Source organism: Hippocampus comes, unplaced genomic scaffold (genome assembly GCF_001891065.2).
Source record: "Hippocampus comes isolate QL1 unplaced genomic scaffold, H_comes_QL1_v1.1 scaffold339, whole genome shotgun sequence".
Classification (NCBI taxonomy): domain Eukaryota; kingdom Metazoa; phylum Chordata; class Actinopteri; order Syngnathiformes; family Syngnathidae; genus Hippocampus; species Hippocampus comes.
In genome coordinates this window covers 232,654-254,438 of record NW_017806854.1, presented here as the reverse complement: position 1 = coordinate 254,438, position 21,785 = coordinate 232,654, and the positions used below count along the sequence as shown (strand labels likewise).

General features: G+C 43.5%; 1 protein-coding gene across 8 annotated transcripts in view; it reads left to right on the top strand.

The window, feature by feature from the left end:
* cdc42bpab (CDC42 binding protein kinase alpha (DMPK-like) b) overlaps positions 1-21,785 on the top strand; it is a 50,775-nt gene that overhangs the window by 13,777 nt on the left and 15,213 nt on the right. For 6 of the 8 annotated variants that reach the window (XM_019857992.1, XM_019857997.1, XM_019857991.1 and 3 more), the window contains exons 1-13: positions 7,751-7,921; positions 13,827-13,920; positions 14,382-14,582; positions 14,709-14,850; positions 14,924-15,033; positions 15,274-15,353; positions 16,219-16,397; positions 17,357-17,479; positions 17,602-17,735; positions 17,863-17,984; positions 18,223-18,343; positions 18,607-18,717; positions 19,375-19,622. In XM_019857992.1, the coding sequence (XP_019713551.1) occupies positions 7,782-7,921; positions 13,827-13,920; positions 14,382-14,582; positions 14,709-14,850; positions 14,924-15,033; positions 15,274-15,353; positions 16,219-16,397; positions 17,357-17,479; positions 17,602-17,735; positions 17,863-17,984; positions 18,223-18,343; positions 18,607-18,717; positions 19,375-19,622 (1,805 nt within the window). In that variant the 5' untranslated portion in view covers positions 7,751-7,781. Of the gene's footprint in view, positions 1-2,517; positions 2,610-5,170; positions 5,255-5,820; positions 5,917-6,677; positions 6,827-7,750; positions 7,922-13,826; positions 13,921-14,381; positions 14,583-14,708; positions 14,851-14,923; positions 15,034-15,273; positions 15,354-16,218; positions 16,398-17,356; positions 17,480-17,601; positions 17,736-17,862; positions 17,985-18,222; positions 18,344-18,606; positions 18,718-19,374; positions 19,623-21,785 lie in introns of those variants that run through there. The other 2 variants (XM_019857998.1, XM_019857999.1) reach the window with 1 other exon arrangement.

Sequence of the window (21,785 nt, the reverse complement as noted above, 5' to 3'; positions counted from 1 at the left end):
GTATCAACCGAATGGAGTACTTTCATCATGAAAAATGTGCTGGGATATGTCTATACATGCAATCAATTTGACTGCGCCGCTCTGAGCTGCCTGCTGAGCGAATGAAACATCGGTCACGCTTACATGCCAACTCGAACGAAATCCAAGCCCGCAAAATGTACTGAAATGCCTCATAAGTGTGCCATTTGCGCTAAATCAACACACTGGCCTGAAACTGCACCAAAATGGCCCTTGCTGCGATAAGGATAGATGACCAGGGGTGCCCAATTCTTTTTGACCAAAGGTCTACTTTTCGATCACCCAACCTCCCGCGATCAACCCGTTACCGCACACGCGGGCATATGCACGCACTTACACACGCATGCTCTGATGAACAATCGCCATAACGGCCCCTGAGATGAACGAAACTGAAAAATAGACACAAAAGTTTGTGAAACGCAAATCACTGCCTCCCTTAGTAGAGACTTGACGTACTTTTGCAGCGTGTTAACGATCGTAGCTCACGTGTACAGCTCTGATCGCAAGATGCAATTCCAGACTGCTGATTGCTTCCAACTTCCGGTTGATGCAGGTCACGCGCCCCCGTAGGTTAAAGGTGATCTGCTTTTTAATGTGATTTTTTTTTTTAAATACTTTTTGTGAAAGTGAGACTGATAGGATGCTAACGATGCAGTGTGCACTAATACAAAAATATATCATATTAATAACACGCACACAGACACACAAATGCCCCCCCCATACCCCTTGCGATCGACTTGGGACCAGTCCGCGAGGTACCGGTCAATCTCAGTCGACGTATTGGGCACCCCTGCGCTACACAAATGTTCGCCATTTTTAGTTTACAGCACTCCTACTCGGCTACATGGAGAAGTTTGGCGTCACTCACGTTTTTCCAGTTTCACTGGCTCCTGAGGCCCAACATGCCTATGTATTTTTCGCGGTGTGCATTGTAAATAGCCCCACACATGCAGCGCGCTCATTACATGGAGCGGTCTCTCCCATGTCGACTGCAAAGCATGAAACTACTTGTGACTGACATGTCATCTTTTTCCAATCTTGACTCACCAGCTGTGTAGTCATTGCTAAAGCTCTTGCAAACAAAGAGCTTCAGTCCTGCTCAGAGCGAGCTTGGATTGACACTTTCCCAATCATTGCCAGCGTTGCTTGCCACACCTTGTCTGAGCAACCGTTGCTATGTTTGGGACTACCTGTGTATTTTGCCAGCGAGTTAAGATGGATGACAAAACTGGATGGCATTTGCTTGTCTTGTGGTTAAAAAAAACAAAAAAAAAAAGAGGAGCACCGCATATTCAGTTCAGTGGTTGGAAAGCAGACACATTGATTGCCACGCAAATGTGGGTTAGTTCATTGCTTATTGAATGCAGGCAGCGAGTGTGTATGACCTTACCGACTCGCTCACACCCATAAGACGAATTCCAATAATATACTGCACGCCGGTAAAACAGGTTGTTTTTGGCCCGTGTGTTTCCGTCAACCACTCTCTGTTCAGATGATGTAGTTATTTTTACTTTTAATTCTCAAGCAATTTAAAATTGGTCTGGCTATGAAAATCAGAGCGACAACACCTCAGCTCTCCTTTGGTTTTAATGTGAGGAAGGAGATCGATGTCCTTTGGTGGATGTGCACGTTTTTGCATGCCTGCTTTGTTGTGGTCTCGACCTCCTGTGGGTTCAGAGATGAAAGCTGTCTCTTTTGGTGGAGAACCTGACTCAGCAGGCGGCGACTAATCACATCTTCCTCTGTGCCCCAACGTTCCTTTTTCATGAAGAATTAGACCAGAACTGAAAACTTGTATTCCACCCATTGCTCAAGCTCTACCTTGTCAAATCACTTTGAGATAAAGAAGCTCTTGCGTGAAATGTGATGGCCTAACCGTCTTCCTAATAACCCCTCAGTAAGAATACGGCTTGGGGATCGGGATGATGGCGGACCAAGGGAGCCGCGGCAGCGTCAAAGGTTCGGGCTGGAATTTCAATTTGTCTTCATGACCTTCCCGATGATGGGAATGAGGCAATAAACATGGATAACCTGCGTGCTCGGTGCTGAATAATTGATGTGGTCTTTTAGCATTTATTGATACGGCTGTCTGTCCCCAATGACCCATGCCAATATAGGTTACCTCGAGGGCCCGAAATGGTGTGCTTTATTTACACTTTGCAGGGGTCGTATTACTTTTGCTACTAGAATGAATAAAATGACACAGGTTGGAGAAGTGAAGCATCTGCCAAAGAGCAAACTTTTTGTATTTTGATGTATATTCTGCAAAGTCAATCCAGGAAATATTAGTAATGCAGTCGCATGAAATGCTGGCACCGATGTCAGACATGTAATTGCTGGATGACTTTCCGCTGTGTAAACGCGAATACAATATCCACGAAGTCAATGAATGGCACATTTTCTGTTACAACTCTGAACTTGCGATTTTTGCTGCACGTGAGAGTCAAAGAACTAAAGTGACGTGAAGTTTTGACCTCTGTTCTCTTTTCTCCCTTAAAGCAAAACCCTTCACAGCCAAAGTGAAGCAGATGCGGCTGCACAAAGAAGACTTTGAAATCCTCAAAGTGATTGGCCGAGGAGCTTTTGGAGAGGTAACGTTGCTTCTGTTTTCCTGCCCTCAATGCTAGCTCGCAACAGTCTCCCACACTACCCTTTCACATCCTGCAGTTCCCCCCCCCCCCCTTCCCTTTTGTTGAAGAAACAGGTGTCACGGGTGAGTTCGAAGCAGCTCTTTCCTTTTAGCGCATGCCAGCCGATGAATAGCAATGTTAGATAAGTCAAGAGGAATCCCACATTCTATGGCCATGCTTATGGGGGCCATTCAACCAAATTGTTAACATTCACTTCCTCAGTTAATTACCAGAAATAATATTTTTATAAAGCGCTCCGCACGTTGATTTGTATTGTGTTTGAAGGTAACATTCAATTAGCATAAATGTAATGCTTATAGTGTCTGTATTTGCTAGCCGTATACTAAAAAGTACAAAAAAAGACCCAAACATGATAAAACAAGTTCTGAGATGGGCCAATGCACATTGAAATGTGCATCATCAAATTTAGAACATTCCTAGAAATGTCACGTTTGCCACTTGTCAAGATTGAAGTACCAGTGAAACTAAGCGCTAAATACCACTTGGTTCATTTTGTTCCGCCTTGTGTGTCTGCATATCAGGAGGTTGGAAGATACTTGATAATGGGTTTCAGGTGACTGTCAAAGCAGGGGAATGCTGTAAGGACAGGTAGCGCAGCCCTCAGCCAATATTCTTGCAGCAAAACAATTTTCAGCCAAAGACAGCTCCAAACTGATTGACACTTACTCACATTGAGAATTTATTTTATTGATGCATTCAAGATTGACCTGGTATTTCCCTCCATTTTATCCTCGGAATGATTTCTTTCAACACATCTGTGCAGCTAAGTCAGCGAGTTCCTTCCAAGCACAGTTTCTTACATCTTTTCAGCTCAAGGACAATTAGGAATTTGTTCAGTACCGCAAACTGTAAATAACAGGTGATAAGGCGGAACAGCAGTGGGCATTCATTTAGTCCGAAACACAAGTAAGTGTGCCAATAAATTGTGTGCCGGCGTGAAAAACCAGCTTGCAGCATTTGAATCTTGACCATTGCCCGGTCACCCATATTTTTAAGAGAGCCTGCTTGGAAAAAAAATAGCTTTACATAAAAATGGAAAAGTTGGGAAAATAGCAAATAAAGCTTTCGATTGATGGATGGCGACACATCGATCAGCTCGTAGCTACAATTCCAATGCCATTCACTAATGTCTTTACTTAAGCCTCTGCAGCCAGTGCTGGAATGTGCACGCATGAGTCATGTGTTTCCTGTGTGTGTATTTTTCAGCATTGTGTTGAGGTTTAGAATGGGACTTGTGACAAGGTGCGACCTTGTGATAACATCCTTGTCAGCAGTGCTAGGGCCAACTTACTTTTAAGAAACCATGCGATTATGCCAACCATTGCACCATTTAGTCATCCGATCGAAATACTTTTTTCCCCCTCTTTGACAACCCAAAGGAGTACACCACCGACAGAGCCTGAGGAGATTTTCATTCATGTACATCAACCCAAACACGCATTTGATTACATTTACTGACTACCTGCATATCACTCAGCTCGTTCAGTCAACAAACTGCTCTCAAGTATAAGGAATGATTACGGAAAAGGGACGACCGGATAATGGATGCCAGGGGTGGAGAACAAGAAGCAAGTAAAGTGACAAGAGAAGACAAAAACACCAAGGCGTTGCCAAGAACAGTGCGCTCTCCCCCTGTCCCGCTCTCTTCTTCCTCCCTTCCTCTGCGGGGGGATCCAAACACTGCAGGAATGTTATCGTTGTATTGCATTAGCAACATTCCCCAGCTCATTTAATAGACTACAGACCCTGTTGCATGGGCTTCTGTTTGTGTCTGTGTGAGTGTATGTCACAAATTCTTCTCTGCTTACTCTTGGGTTCCTTTCTGCCATACACGGTTAGAGGCGCATATGTATATATATATAAATATATAATATTTCTACCCCCAGTTATTTTTTTCCATTGTGCGCATGTCAACTGTGGTTAGTCCAAATATTGCATCTGTGCAAATGTTCCCATTCCCAAACTTGGTTTGCAGTTTCATGTCCGTAGACAAGGCTTTCCTTGGAATTATGAATCATATTTAAAGTATCGAGCTGTGTTTCCCGCCCACAATTCTTGAGCTTTGCCAGCCTTTCCCCACGATGTTGCATCGACTCTCATTTCTCCCACTTTGTCAATTTCGGACTATTACATCGTGTTTGTGAAAAAAGAGATTCGGGATTAAGTGGCTGCTTACTTTTACTTTGGGTGGCACGAACCTAATCCTATTTCAAGTCTCCTAAATTGTACTTTCTCTTTCACTGTTTGATTGATCCACTTAATGCCCACTATATTTATGCCTCAGATAGGTGCAAACTGAACTTTGAAATTAGAACCCATATCTTTTTGTCATACCCCCAAAGGAGGAATGGATAACTTAAATGCCGGAGATTTTTCGTTAGTGTTGAAAGGGGATGGGGGAGGGGCACATAGGGCAACATATATTTCCTTATCAGGTGTCTGTCTGAATTTCCAGTTCTGAGAAACTTTGTATTCACCATCACTTTTCCTCCCATGTACAGGTCGCAGTCGTGAAGGTGAGAAATACAGACAAAGTATTCGCCATGAAGATTCTGAACAAATGGGAGATGCTGAAGCGAGCTGAGGTAAGTGTCAAGTCGCCAGTTTCCACAGGAGCAACAGCGGGTTTGTTCATAATGAGGGAACATGGATTCTTTCCCCCCACGATGAGATCAGGCACTCACGCAATAGACGCTGGCACGTTTCCGCGACACTACAACCTGCGTGCTTTTCTCATTAACTTCTTCCATACATTTATAGCTTTCCTCCGTGTCCTGTGAGTCATCACGGCTCATGCGTCACATACTACAAACGGAAATATGTTACCGGTGTGCGAAAAATGACACACGGGAGTCGTACATGGTCTCGTTCCAATGCTAATGTACAAACATTCGTCCGCAGCACTCACTGTGCCGTTATACCGTGGCATAAATCACAAGGCCATGGTGGTCATATTTAATTGTGATCAACTTGTTTTATACCGACACCATCGTGAGGCATAACGGTCAAATCACTGTTTCAGATTAAGTGAAGACTGTTTTATTGTCTTCACGTCATGATCTTAACAGTTGACCGGCAAATGGTGTTCAACGTTTTGGTGTTTTGTGTGACACCTTTTATAAATTGCAAAATCTATTTTGTGTTTCTTCAGACGGCATGCTTTCGAGAGGAGCGAGACGTTTTGGTCAACGGGGACTCCCAGTGGATTACCACCCTCCACTACGCCTTCCAGGATGACAACAATTTGGTAGGCCACAACACGAGCTTCTTATCTTGACACGTTTCAAGCTCCAACTCATCGTTCCAGTCTTCACTCTTTTTCTTCTCTTTTTTGCATCGAGTGGCCCGATCAACCACTTTCACTAGTTCACCCAGGAAACCCATGTTGAGAGCACAATACTATTCCCTCAGTGCGGCAGATGACATGCCAGCCGCTGACTTGCACATTTCTTCACGACAGCAAAGCACAACATGATCCATCAAGTACAGTTGTAGGAAATCGGGCAACATACGCGGCAATTAACATGAATGCGCCAATTAACGTGAATGTCACATTCATCCAAAAGCATTCGACTCTCAAGCCTTGCGTTTTGACACCAAAGCCACCATTCGCCGTTAAACCTGACCGTCTGTCTTCTCTCTTTGATCCAGAGTTCAAATGCCGGGACTGCTTGTCATTCCATTTCCCACACTCTCACAACAAATACTTTACCCGAGACACTCCCACAGATTCTTAAGACTAGACATTACTGCGCTTCCAGTGATCTAATTATAGGGGGAAAAAATGGTATGCCTATTTTTCAGCCCTCACATCCTCTGGTCAGTAATAGGTGAAAAGGGAGGGAGTTTTCTCACTTGAGTGGCTTTATGCTTGGGCTCCTGCAAAACATACTGTCCCCCACAATGTTCGGATGTTATGCTTTTCCCCCACCACACTGCACACGCCTTTTTTCCCCATCCGAGTCCTCTGTAACTGCAATTAAGACAAACCTCTAATTGTTGTTTTAGTACCTGGTCATGGACTACTATGTGGGAGGTGACCTGCTTACATTGCTCAGTAAATTCGAGGACCGACTGCCCGAGGAAATGGCTAGATTCTACCTGGCTGAAATGGTGCTTGCTATCGACTCAATTCACCAGCTTCACTACGTTCACAGGTGAGGAGCCAAGTGCATTGTGTCTCACTCCGATGAAACCCTGTGTGCCTCCAACTAATATACAAGAATGTTTTCATTCTTTTTGTCGCTTGTAATAACACATGCAAGTACAGGTGAAAAAAAAAAAAGTTTGGTGCCCTGTCAGCAAGCAATGAGAAATTAGACCCTGCACCATGAAAGGTTCTTCGTGCCTACACTGAAAAGAAAAAAAACATCAGATTTAATTTTTTTTTTATGTGATGAGAATAAAGACATATTTTTGCCCATTGAATGTCAGAATTCCCCCACAGATGAAACAATCTGACTCCAGCAGCTGCTGTGTTCCTCAAATTAATCGTCAAAGATCATAAAACGTTTCAGCTTTGGGTTGATGATTCAAGAAACACAGCAAAAGATTTGAGGTCAAATGTTTGTATGTCAAGTACAGTTGTAGGAAATCGGGCAACATACGCGGCAATTAACATGAATGCGCCAATTAACGTGAATGTCACATTCATCCAAAAGCATTCGACTCTCAAGCCTTGCGTTTTGACACCAAAGCCACCATTCGCCGTTAAACCTGACCGTCTGTCTTCTCTCTTTGATCCAGAGTTCAAATGCCGGGACTGCTTGTCATTCCATTTCCCACACTCTCACAACAAATACTTTACCCGAGACACTCCCACAGATTCTTAAGACTAGACATTACTGCGCTTCCAGTGATCTAATTATAGGGGGAAAAAATGGTATGCCTATTTTTCAGCCCTCACATCCTCTGGTCAGTAATAGGTGAAAAGGGAGGGAGTTTTCTCACTTGAGTGGCTTTATGCTTGGGCTCCTGCAAAACATACTGTCCCCCACAATGTTCGGATGTTATGCTTTTCCCCCACCACACTGCACACGCCTTTTTTCCCCATCCGAGTCCTCTGTAACTGCAATTAAGACAAACCTCTAATTGTTGTTTTAGTACCTGGTCATGGACTACTATGTGGGAGGTGACCTGCTTACATTGCTCAGTAAATTCGAGGACCGACTGCCCGAGGAAATGGCTAGATTCTACCTGGCTGAAATGGTGCTTGCTATCGACTCAATTCACCAGCTTCACTACGTTCACAGGTGAGGAGCCAAGTGCATTGTGTCTCACTCCGATGAAACCCTGTGTGCCTCCAACTAATATACAAGAATGTTTTCATTCTTTTTGTCGCTTGTAATAACACATGCAAGTACAGGTGAAAAAAAAAAAAGTTTGGTGCCCTGTCAGCAAGCAATGAGAAATTAGACCCTGCACCATGAAAGGTTCTTCGTGCCTACACTGAAAAGAAAAAAAACATCAGATTTAATTTTTTTTTTATGTGATGAGAATAAAGACATATTTTTGCCCATTGAATGTCAGAATTCCCCCACAGATGAAACAATCTGACTCCAGCAGCTGCTGTGTTCCTCAAATTAATCGTCAAAGATCATAAAACGTTTCAGCTTTGGGTTGATGATTCAAGAAACACAGCAAAAGATTTGAGGTCAAATGTTTGTATGCGAACATGAAACACTCACGGGGGGGGGAGTTTGATATGCCGACTCTTCTGACTCATCATTTTGCACCGGGAACGTGCCAGGATCACTTAGGATCACTTTTGAAGCAGCGTGGGTACAAATGTGGCATGTAAGTGCATTAAGTTTACTGCCATTTGTCATTTACATTTAGAAAAAAAAAAGTTCTTTGACTGCTTGCTTTGCTGATTATGATTTGCCCTGGTTTTAGCAATGATAATAAGGAGCACTTACAGACAGCTCTCCCATTGTCAGCATCCTTTAGATGAGTTTTCTCTGAATTTCCAAGACTAATTCAACAGTCGATCCCATTGGTGTTTTCTTGCCCAAATTTACCAAATGTGCATGACTGCATGCGTGACCCAAGTTGGATGACCATTTTCTTTCAGTACTAAATTGGGCGGAATAAAAAAAAATATATTCATCACCAGTGGTGAACCTAGCCAACTGGAGTAATTATTTGTGCTGAGAATCAAAGTCAGGGAGACAACACCAAGTGTTCCAACTCTCCAAAGGGGGTAGAAGGTTTGGCTTTTAAACCGCGCAGAGGACAAACCAAAACATGTTGCAGCCGGAATGCATCGCTGCCGGCTGCTGCCGTCGCCGCCGCTACTGTGTTCCAAAAATTAAACACTTTGTTTTCAATTGCCAAACAAACAGAAGATCTTTGATGTCATGGTTTGGTTAGTTTTTGGTATAGTATGGGAACAAATACAGAAGCTAAATTTCCTCTTTCGGGGTCAAACCGACGAGTTTATGCATCGATTTTTACCACTCCACAATGACTGTTACACCTTGATGACAATAAATAGCCAATGTGGCAACAACACGATTGCCTCGCTGAAATCACCAGGTGGAAGCTTCGCGCCGCAATTTAGCCGTTGTGCCTCAAGTGTGTGCAAAAAGTTGGAAGTCTCTCCTCAAATGTAACGACAGCACAGGCGCGACAGAAGTCTATTGACACTTAATGTCAAAATCTTCCCTCCGCGTTTTCAGGTGCATGTGTAATAATGTATAAAATTGTGTACAGCATATTAAAAATAAAACATTTACGCTGCTGAAACTGAAACCATTGGAGGGGGTAAACCACTTTGAAAGCATGGAAGCCCACTGGAGTACAGAACGTACAATGCACACAATGACTTGGAAAGGACTTTTTGTTTTAACGTTTTCTGTGTGTTTGCCAAGTTCGCTATCATCCTAGCCAATATTAGCAGAGAGTGAGTTTATATGTTCCGGTTTTAAGTGTGAAACACTCGAATACGACAACAACAAGGAAGTCTGACATTGCAAAAAGCGGGTGTCCGAGTCACCCCATAAAAGCAAATCCTTTCGGAGAAGAAATGTGAAAACAAGTCCTATGATCCTCTCTGTGCTTTGCCACAACCGTGCTGGCGGGCAACCAACATTTGTGTCCAACTGGCTGACAAACAAACCAACAAACATCTGCACTACTATGCGAGAAAGCCTTAAAATGAAGGACATGACGCAATTATCTTGTCTTTAAAAATACTCAGGAAAATCTCTTATTACTGAGTTGAGACTTGCCATGGGGGATCGCGAGCCTCGTTTTGGCCTCTTCTGCCCTTTAGTGACTGACAGCTGCATGGGACATTTGATAGGAGACAATTTCAAGTGTTTCATTGAGCTATTCACGCAATGCTTGTTCCCCAGTAACAGCAAGTGGAATGCTCCAGTCCAACACCCGCTTCCAAGTCTGTGCCCACACATCAGGAATTTGACACGCTTATCATCTGACAGATTTGAAACCTACATGAGAAGCTGATTGTATTATCCTGTTGTTTGGGGTTGCCATCATTTGTTATTGCGGAAAATAGCACAGTGCACCAACATGTCATTTAAAAAAAATTGTAAAACACTACATTTCAGAGGTAGATTGGGTATATTCTGTTCTACATTTTTTACTGGTCTTTCTAATAGCTTCACTTGTCACGTCATCTACCTTTACTGGATAAAAGTGAGTTAAATTTGTTTCACCACACTCGTAACTTAGATAGCTACTATCTCAAATCCTTTTTTAATTGAAACGAATGGCAATGCCATTAATTAGTTCCAGTACCCTTAAAAAAAGCTAATTATCTGGAAAAAAGTCTCAATTGAGAAACGAGTAAGTGAAGTTCCACTGTACTGTCAAATGGCACACCACATATTGAGAATTAGTCTGATGTCAAATGGGTGTCAAGAAAATCAACTGCGGATGTAAGTTCAAGGTTGATGTCATCATGTTTCGGCTAGGGCCGAACCAGACATTTCATGGAAAGATGCCTACGTTAAAATGTAGATGCAAATGTGAGGATAAAGAAAGTGGACGGGAGCCGCTAATTGTATGTTGTAATCTCTAGGCTGCTGTGTGGGGGCTGGTAGGAGTGGTAGACACGGAAGAGTGGAAGGAGAGGAAAAGGGGCATGAAGGGGGATGACACTGTTTCCATTGAAGTCCCCTTGTGGACTGCTTGGGACAGCAATCATGGGGAATGAGAGGTGTGTGGGTGCGGCGTTGATACGGCGCCCTATGGACTTGCCCTCAGCCCCTCCCCTCCTCTCTGTATTTTATGTCCATGCGTTCGTGCGAGAACGACACAGTTTTTAAGTTTCTTTCTTTTTTGCTGAGGGTGGAGTCAGCAAAAACATCTCTTGCGGAGGGTGTGTTTTGCTGGCTGATCCCATTTGAGAAAGTGTGTACATGTGTGCGTGGGTGCATGCATGGGAGCTAGCCTGTGTGTGTGTGGGGGGGGGGGGGCTGGGTGTGTTTGGCAGCACGAATGTGAGGGTGTGTGTTTTCCTCTTGGTGTTGTGGTGTGTCTACATCTGACGTACAGCTTGTTTCCGACTCGCATGACTGAAGAAAAGGACAACCCACTCACCCTATAAATTAGAAGCCCTTGGTGGTCATTAATTAGTAAACCATTCCTTCTCTTCATCCACCAAACAGACTTTACTAAGTTTCTATTTGCACTTGTGAAGGTTGTGGTACCATGGGTAGATCAATGATATTCTGACGGTGTTCCCCTGGGTAATCACAAATGAAGTGGATGATTTCACAGTCTCCTGGGACCATTAATGGTCCCGTTCTTTGTTTTGCAGGAAACCATCTTGAAGCCTTATTTAAGACCTAAAATACTCTTCGTGTGGGCTTAAAATGATTCATAGATAGAACGAAGGTCAATAATGCAGTGACCCTAAGTGATGATATTTGTACACCAAATGAGTCTTTTGTCGCCGGGATGTTAGCATAAAAACATTAGACCGACACCATGACTGAGACAAAATAAAGCTCGGATGGAAGAACACCACACCGCCAGTCAGCTCCCATGAGAGACCGACTATATGCGGGTGATTCAAATGAAGAGTGTGTGCACATGCGCGCGTGTGTATTCAGTGATCAGTGACCCGCTTGGCCTCACGAAGGGGCCTGACAAATGTCGCAATAGCTGAACTCACCGTGGCTTAGTGCTGCCTAGCACCACATCTGTCTCGTGTGGGTCTGTGCGGCGGCGAGCAAAAGGCCTATTCTGCCAGAATGAGAAGAGATGTGGGGGGGGCTGCTACTGAGGAGGGGCTTCCTTGTGTGGACAGATAGAGGGCGGTCTGTGCCGATGACAATGTTGGCTACCATTCCAGTCCGTCACTTGTGAAATGTGCCATGTCCTGGGTCATCGTAATCCTTTGTCAGTGGAATCTGACCACTGCGGAGGTTTGCATGTGTGTGTAAGATGATAGATTGTTTTATTATTGATCAGGACCATGTGTCTCTTCGTGGCTCGCTGAAGTACGAGAGAATGACTTTATTTCTCTCTGATTGGTCTTGTTAATATTTTAAAGGCACTATTTTAATTTTTTTTTGCCGTTGATCCTAATTGATTCCCTGCTTTTTCTCTCTTAGGAATAAGCAAACAGTCTTATTAAAATGATGCACAACCATTAACAACTCGACTCCAAAGACTGTTTGCAGGATTGCAGTTGTTCACAAATTCATGCTTATGCTTTTCAATATTTAATGACTATTTGAAAAAATAATATTTGGGGCATCTGAATATGCATAGCAACCTGAATATGTTAGCTAGCCTTTGGGTAACATGCCTCTGAGCGTTATGTTCGATAGAACAGTAACTGTTTAAAATAAATATTCGGAATCATTGTCAACACGATGCTATAGAAAGATTGGGTCCTGTCAAATGCAATGCTGGTTTCAGTGTTCCTCTCTTTGTGTCAAGCGGTACCAGAGGTCACACAGTCAGAACAATTGCTTGTCTAGATCCATGTGAACATCCTTGTCTGTGCAGCTTCCTGTGTGTGTGTGTGTGTGGGGGGGGGGGTGCTCGTGTGTGTGTGCTCAAGCGCAGGCGTGCATGTTTATTGTCAGGCTGCAACCAGATGGCCCTCCCAGATGGATGGTGTGTATTAGAAGAGCTTACCTCCCTCTATTCTAGTCTCAATGCTGCTCTTTAAGACCACGGGAGTCTTGTGACACACTTGCCCAATTAACTGGACTAACTAGCCACGTATTAGCTTCGCCCCCTCCGCTGCGGGCCTTACAATGTGTGGAAGCAAGGGTGTGCTGTGTGCATCTGCATGTGCGTGCATGCATCGCTGGCGGCGTTTGTGCTGGTGAGCTCCTGACATCAGGCAGGTTAAGTCTGATGAAGAAAAGATGAAGTGGAGGAGTAAAAATGACAATGAGCATTTGAACCACTGTGGTGGTCAGCACCTCCAATCACATGATGATGACAGAAGTGGACAAAAGAACAATTTTTGGTGACTTCTGACTTTGGCAACATGTAAAATTAATGATTGTGAAAAAAACATGTATATTTGTGCAGAACCTCTCGCTTTTCCTCCAGACCATGTGTATTGGGCTTGGTCACAGTTCAGCATATTAATAGAGGCACGCGCGCACAAACACGCCCACACACACGTCTGCCACAACCCTCTGAGGAAATCTGTGGAATGGTCAGACATTGACGAGCCCTATATTTAACTATGCACTATTCAAAGCAGTGAGTTCCGGGAGCTGGATAATATCGATTTTTACGGCACAGTATAGTACGGAGCTTGACTGGAGGGCGCCCCATCATGGAAAACGGCTAAATGACTAATTGTACCCGGACTCCCCCAAGTAACACTCGCTGCGAGTCATGCGTTGTAGTTGTCGGCACTGGACTAAAATTGAACAAGCTGTGCATCCGGATGGATGACTCCTTGATTTGTCATGTGCATAAAAGCATGACTAAATTAGTACAATCTTAGAAACCTGTCATCAGTTTTAGGGTTGCAAAAAAGATGCATGTTGACAGGATGTTAAAACTGAGCGACTTGTGTGGAACTTCTTTTTTAACAGAATTCTTGGAGCTTGGAGCTTGCGTTACTCTTATCAAAGTTCAATTTTGAAAAAGACATTTCCCACTCTTAATTTCCTCATCATTTGACCATTTGCTCTCCCAATCTTCCTTCAGGGATATAAAGCCCGACAACATCCTGTTGGATAGGAACGGCCATATCCGTTTGGCTGACTTCGGCTCCTGCCTCAAACTCATGGAGGATGGCACGGTATGCATTTAGACTGCTGCTGCTGCAGCTGTTGTTCTTATTGAAATCATGGAATGTACTCCAAACGTTTACAACTGGAATACCAGCTCTCTCTCTCACACACAAACACACACACACACACACACACACACACACACACACACACACACACACACACACACACACACACACACACACACACAGCTCCCATCAACTGTGGATAGACAAATAAATATTAATTCCGTTTCATAGGAAAGCAAAATATTGACCCGTTTATTTTACGTTTTCATCATCAATGTTTGGCTTTTTTGAGGCGAAACGCTGACAATGAAATCAGTCACTGACATGGAAGTAATGGCAATGAATCATTTTTAGCTTTTGTCATCTTTTTCAAGAGACTAACTGCTGTTATTGTGATTAGAGTTAACAGTGTATGAAGCTTCTGGTTCCTCTTTATGTTGGATTTGTGTTGCTCATTCCAGGTCCAGTCCTCCGTGGCCGTGGGGACACCGGACTATATCTCTCCAGAAATCCTCCAAGCCATGGAGGATGGGAAGGGCAAGTATGGACCTGAGTGCGATTGGTGGTCCCTGGGCGTCTGTATGTATGAAATGCTTTATGGAGAGACCCCCTTCTATGCCGAGTCCCTCGTGGAAACGTATGGCAAAATCATGAACCATAAGGTGAGCTGTTTTAACAAAACACCACTTTGTGATTTGAATGTTAACATAAAGCCTTCAATTCATCTCGACTGTGCTGCTTTTGCCACAAACCCCATGTATGTTTGTTGTTGTTTCCCCCCCACCCAGGAGCGATTCCAATTCCCACAACAGATAACAGATTTAGTTTCAGAGGAGGCAAAGGATCTCATACGTCGGCTCATTTGCTGTCGAGGGTACCGAATAGGACAGAATGGGATTGAGGATTTCAAGCAGCATCCATTTTTCACCGGTACAATCTATTTGCCACATGTCTCCATGATGCCAAAGTTTCTTGCTTTACCTGTGATCTCCTTACTATGCAGGCATTGACTGGGACAATATCCGCTTGTGTGAGGCCCCTTACATCCCTGAGGTCAGCAGTCCCACCGATACCTCCAACTTTGATGTGGATGACGACTCTCTCAAGAACGCCGTAAGTGTGCGCGTGTGGTCAAAAGGCAAAGAAACTGTCACTTGATGAGCCCATGAGCCTTCTGTAATACATTGTATTACATTGTAGAGCTGGCAAGATGAGCCGATGAGTCACAATTAAAATGGCTAGATATCACTCTAAAAGTCAACCATGATCTATTTTTTTGACTCGTCAACTATCAAAATAATCTTTTGTGGCAGCCCGATGAAGTCATTGGTTTTTTGTTTGTCTTTTACACAGGAGACCATGCCTCCTCCCTCTCACACTGCCTTTTCTGGTCACCACTTGCCCTTTGTTGGTTTCACCTACACCAGTAAATGGTAAGTCAACAAATAAAATCGTTTTATTGAAAACGCAAAAAGTGTAAGAAGTGGCGGAAGAAAACCTTCTACTCTAACAAAGTGATGTTCACAGTCTCACTGACGTCCTATTCGTGGGAAAGCCACGCTTACCTCTTCAAGGTTCAGTGATAAATGGTGTTTGCCACTCTTTCTCTACTTCCACTTCTCCCGTCACTCTTTTAATTGCTCTTTCGATGCCAACAGTTTTGCATAATGTCACTTTTACCAGCTCGCCATTCCACTTTCATCTTGTCACATGACTCTGACTTTACTCGTAAGGATGACGGTGTCTGGCTTAATCTCCCCCCTGCAAAAAATCAAGTCCAGCAGACGTTGTATTTAACACCCACCGTGTCTGTGAACCGAGTCAATTCATGCTTTATTTATATATTAATGTACCATTCAGTTTACCGTTTATCGTTTCACCAACTCAAGGCAGAGACTATTTGTCGTTCTCACCAGAGGTGGAAGGGCGCCAACCAAAGTGCTTTAATCCCACATCTTAAAAAAATAACCACACCCTCTGACTATCTTGAGAAAGTCAGACTGTTGAGTCACAGAGAATTCTTTTAGTGCCTGCGATTTCCTTGTTCCCGATAACTTGGATGGCTTTACAGAATTTTACTGTGAAGCGCGATTTGGATTTTTGGTAGATTTTTGGCTGCATTATTTGAAGAGTCTTACGTTAAAGTGATGGCCAAGATCTGCCACTTTTCACACATAGAAAATATAAAATATTTATAGGCATCATACACATACATTCTGTTGTGTGTTTGACCGTGCTGCACAAAAAAAAAAAAAAATGCTCATTTGTCCCATTGTTCACTATTTTCCTCCTCTTTAGCACCATCTCTGATCGGGGCTGCCTGCGGCAGCTGTCAGGTGCGGCAGGCAAGGCGGGTCAGGACAAACTTGACACAGATGTCCAGCGCAGCTTGGAGGACAGCCTAGCCGTAGAGGCCTACGAAAGGAGGATCCACCGCCTAGAACAGGAGAAACTGGAGCTGAACCGCAAAGTTCAAGGTGAGGGTGGAGGTCACACTACGACTAAAACATGTCAAAAAAAAGGAGCTGAGTGTTAATTAGTGTTCACTTGTTACAGACATTTGAGCAAAAGGATCCAGGGTTGGCGCTGGGTCATGAAAACTTTTAGCCCATGTCGCTAAAAAGGTGTAGCCGCATTCGAGCGCAACGCCATATCTCAGCATTTCAGTCCTAAATTGATCTTTCTTCGCACATTTTCAACACTTACAATACCACTAACATTTATGATGTTGGCTCGATGGAGGTACTTGGAGATTGACATTTTTTAGGCACTACTTGCTGTAAAAAAAGTTGGATAAACACTGCCAAGTTGAATGATTGATATTTCTTATATTTAGGATACTGTTCCAGAATGTGATAATATTGTCTGCGTACAGGACGGGACTCCTCTGTTTGTCACATGCAATTTGATTCCAATACCTATAACAATAATGATCTTACGTGTTTACTGCATTATTACATTCAACTGCAGAATGCAGTATACGCCTCATTGTTTCAAAGCCAGGGAAGTTCCCAACATTTGTGTTTCCATCCACTCAAGGATCGCAACAGAAGTGCGAACTCACTAAGGCTTGCATGCTCGCCGCCACCAGCAGATATAAACAATGCGTCATGGGCTTGGAGCGATGTTGTGATTATACTGTCACCAATTATGTGCATCACTGGCCGCGTGGAGGATTGTGGGATGACTGTTTGCAATTTGCCAACGGACATGTTTTTACATTTTTTTATTTTATTTTTGCATACGGATATTTTTGGATTAGTAGCCACGCTCCTCCGTTCCAAATTTGACAGGCAAATTGGCCATTCGCCACTGCGGCGTGTGGGTGGAAATATTGAAGTCGCCACTCTCTATTTCACCTCGTCAGTGTTGAGGTGGTGGAGTGGGAAGCGTGCACCGGGAAACCTCTCTTTTGAAGGATGTATTGACATTGCAGATCTGACCCAGACGGTTCAAGCACATCAGCGCCCAACTGGTGAAGGCCTTTTGAGTGCCAACAAGGAGGTGGAGATCAGGAGTCTAAAGACCGAGATTGACATTCTCAAGAAACAAATCGCTGGTAGGATTTAACGATTTAAATCTTGCAAATGTCAATTGTACAGAAAGTTAATCCTCTAATACAGCCAGTAGGGTGTCTAATGAGTTTCCAGTATTAGCTTCACGACTCTGTGTTTATGACAGACTCAGGCCAACTGGAAAAACAGCTTGAAGATGTGACGATGGCTCGTCGAGAACTAGAGGACTCATCCAAACATGTGAAGATGTTAGAGAAACAAATAAAAAGTCTCACGAGGGACAACGATGACCTAATGAAGGTATTACGCGAGTTGAATGGTGCTTTTCCATGATACGTAAGCCTTATTGTTCAAACAAACAAACCGCACGAAACTTTCTTGCCATAAATTGCATGATATATTGTTGACCTTTCTTGTTTGTGGCTAGGACCTTGTGGAAGCCAACGAGAAGGTCAAGTCACAGTCAAAGGATCTGAAAGAAGCTTACGGTCAGAGAAAACTGGCCATGCACGAGTTTTCAGAACTCAACAAGGACCTCTCAGACCTCAGGTATAGCCTCAGGTTGAACTGACTTTGACATGACACCATTTTTAATTGAAACCACGGAACGGAAAAAGACACAGCTCTTGAAGTGGAAATTACGCTACTGCCGTTTTCAAGTCCATATTGTCAAGTGTCAACATACAGCAGGACTGTGTGTGAAAATAGAAAAATCAGTTTCATTTCTTCTGTACATGACATGCTATCTAGGTATGTAATTGACTGCATAATCTGACCAAACCCACAGATCGGAAAAGCAGCAACTGTCTCGACAGCTGCGTGACAAGGTGGAGGAAATGGAGAGTCAAAATCAGAAATTTGAGGCTCTGCGCCTTGAGGTGCGAAAGACGGAGAAGGCCAGGAAAGAGGTAGAGTAGACTTCGTGTGGTTGCTAGCACCTCCCCATCTTCCCTTTACCCTGATTGGTGCACAATTCCCTCATAATTCATTTGAGTCAATTTAAGAATCATTTTAAATTCTGAAAAGATACAAGTAGATTTTGTGTACTAACCCAATACCTTGTATTTGATGGGGTTTTTTTTGGATTGATTTTATTCATGTGTAGATTGTGTCAGAAATATCGTACTTTTCAAAACCATTGACAGAAATTCATGTTGAACCATATCAACAGATGGAGACTCAGATGGACGAGCGCATAGCCGAGGCGCTGAAAGAGAGGAAGCTGAAAGAACGTAATGAGCAGTACACCCGGCAGCTGGAGGGGGAGCTGGAAAGGCTGAAGGTAATAGCGATAAACATCATCTATCACACATCTGCGCGTCCCTTGAAACGGCATATGCTCACAAGACCAAACCCTTGTCATTTTTCATATTCAACTTTTGCTGTGTTCCATCATTCCTTAAAATCCCAGCCCCTCCGATCATGTTTTCTATTTTCCATTGCGTGATACAAGTGGTAAGGAGCCTGTCCTCACAAGTTTATTTGGCTATTATTTGCAAAGTTAAGGCATGATGCATCAGGATGTAGGCTACATTGAAAAAGCTGTATTCCTTTGAAAACAATACACTCCCACCCAATAGCCGAAATTTTTCGTATGGAATGCAAAATATCTTGCGCCAGGACTCTCCACTGCTTTCGCATGCATCACATCAGGCTTTTGTTTGTGTGATTCTCATTTTGAGCATACCTTGCAGTCAAATATGGTGTGGAAATAATGTTCGAGCCCACTTGATGATATCCAGACCATAGACCGAAGTGTGAATGGATGCGTAAAGCTCACAATACCGCTCTGAAAGCTTGGAGTCGCTCCGAGAATGCTTCAGCCCACGTGAACATGTAGTTGACGAGTTGGTTAGCTGCTGTGTCACTGTCACAGTTTCCCAACTCATCTCAGATTGTTCGGACTCCATTGTCTTATTCGTTACTCCGTCTTTTCCAGGTAAAACAAGTTGGGTCGTTTTCTCTCGCCACCCCGTCCGACCAATCCCAGGAGATGGGGCGTCTGCGGGGTGACCTGGAGAAGAAGACCCACCTGCACGAGGAGGAACTCTCCCGTCGAGATGAACAACACGGCACAGAGTTGAAGACTTTGCGCAAGGATCTGCGTGACGCCGAAAGCCAGCATCTCAGCCTGCAGAAAGAGATTCTCATGCTCAAAGACAAGCTCGAGAAGACTCGCAGAGAGAGGTGTTTCATCTTTTTATTTTTCGTAGTTACTCTCTTTGCCTTCGTTCATTACCTCTCTATTTAAGTGACATTGTAACATGTTATGTCCGCATTTTGAATGCTGTGAAGGTGTATTGGTTTTTCAGCGCTGTATATGTTGTCTCTCGGTGATCTTTCCATATACTTATTTACATCCTGTGTCTAGTAAATGCATTGATTTAATTTCAATGTGTTATACTTTTCGAATCACAGAGTCAAGTCGACACAGTATATCATTCGTGCATAGAGTACATCACACAAACAACCGAGTCGCACGCATGCAAGCAAGAGAGAGTGAAATCTGTGAGGAGATTGATTTGAAATGTCCAGCTATTGCATCATGTCTCTTATAATAGATGTTCTCATTTTGGTTTGTTGCGAGCCATTTGTCAGAATGAGGATCATCAGTGATTCACTCCCATTTCAAATTAAAACATACTTCAAATGGAACGGCGAATCTCAGACCCCCAGGTTTAAAAACGACATACAGCGCACTGCAATCGCCGTGTGAGGCTGGTGAGCTCACTGGTACAAGTGACTCCGAAGCCAGTGTGAATCCCATCGTTCAGATTGGCGCAACCTAAGAGCGTGCAGTACGTGGCTTTAGCGAGCAGCCTCTCGTTTTGATCTGCACCGACGGAGACGCCACTGTCAACAATTGCAAGTTGTGGGAGTCCCATTCTTCACCTCTATGAACACGGAGCCTGAGCAAGTACACAGTACAGTAATCAAAAATCTTGAAAAAAAAATTATTTCTCCCCAGTATTTATGTCATTGTAAGATCTCTTGAGACAGGTGATCGTACTTGAAGAACTTAAAACACAATCTTGTTTTGGAGAGACTTTTTTTCTTCCACGGATTGATTTTTGTTCCCATGTGCTCAGGTTATTCTGAAATTTGGGATTGCGGTATCAGTTGCCAATATCGATAATCAAGCAGGAACGACAAGGGCTTCTTGATTCTTGTTTGTTGTGGTCAATCCATGTTTACTGTGTGTAGTTACTGTACAGCTTGGTTGGTGGAATTCTTTCCCATTCTTGCTTGACATACACCTTCAGGGTCTCTTTCCGTTGTATTTTGTGCTTTGTGATGCACCACTCATTTTCAATGAAAGAAAGGTCTGGACTGCTGAAAGGCCAGTTTAGTACTGTTTTACGACAAAGCCACACTGTTGTCACATGCAGAATGTGGTTTGGCATTGTCGTGCGGAAAGACTGGCGGCATGTTTCTCCCAGTACCTGTTAGCAACAATGGCGCCTTCAGGGATGTGCAAATGACCCATTCCAAGGGCACTATCATACCCCTATACCATCACAGATGCTTGCTTGTGAACTTTGCACTGGTAACAGTCCGAATGGTCCTTTTCACCTTGGATCCAGAGGACACGACGGCCATCCCTCTTAGTGGGTTCATAATGTCAGAGAATGTGGGTCAAAAACTATCCTCCATGGATGTAAAATGTTCATTGACTTCACCTGCCATGTTAATTTAACATGTTGATGTCCAGTTGGTGGTCAGTGTCCTGATGTGGCAGTTGCTCAGTTGTTTCCAGGCTTTTAATCACTACTATGGCACATAGCAAGTAAAACTGAACCAGTTTTGCCGCTTTTAGCCCCTCAGAAAGGCTTCCCAATTTGTAGGATTTTATGTTAAGTTATGAATTAGGTTAAGGTCCCTGGAAAGTGAAGTCTTAAATTAGAGACACCACAGAAAAAGTTTATGATGATGCCAAAGGCTTTCTTTGACAGGATGGGGAAATAGCTACTCTCACCACTTTAAATTGGTTAATATTGCGTGCCAAGTAAGCGATGCACACAGATTTAGTGTACTACAGTGAAGAAATGTTTGGACCACTACAAAGGATCTTTCAAGCCTCCAATGACTAGAATATATCCCACGGGTCAAAATTTGTAACACTTGCTCATTTAAATGACACCGAGCTGTTCTGTAAATTGTGGCGTCACTGGGCACCGTTTTAGCCGTGCCCCAAAAATTTGGATAATTGAAATGGTGAAAAACATTTTAATATCGCTACACTTGAGTATTAGAGAGATCTCCGCCTTTGCGCATTTTCAATAATTATCTTGAACTCTTCAAAGAATGTGTTTCGAAGCAAATTTCTGAATTCCCTTCACACCATCAGGA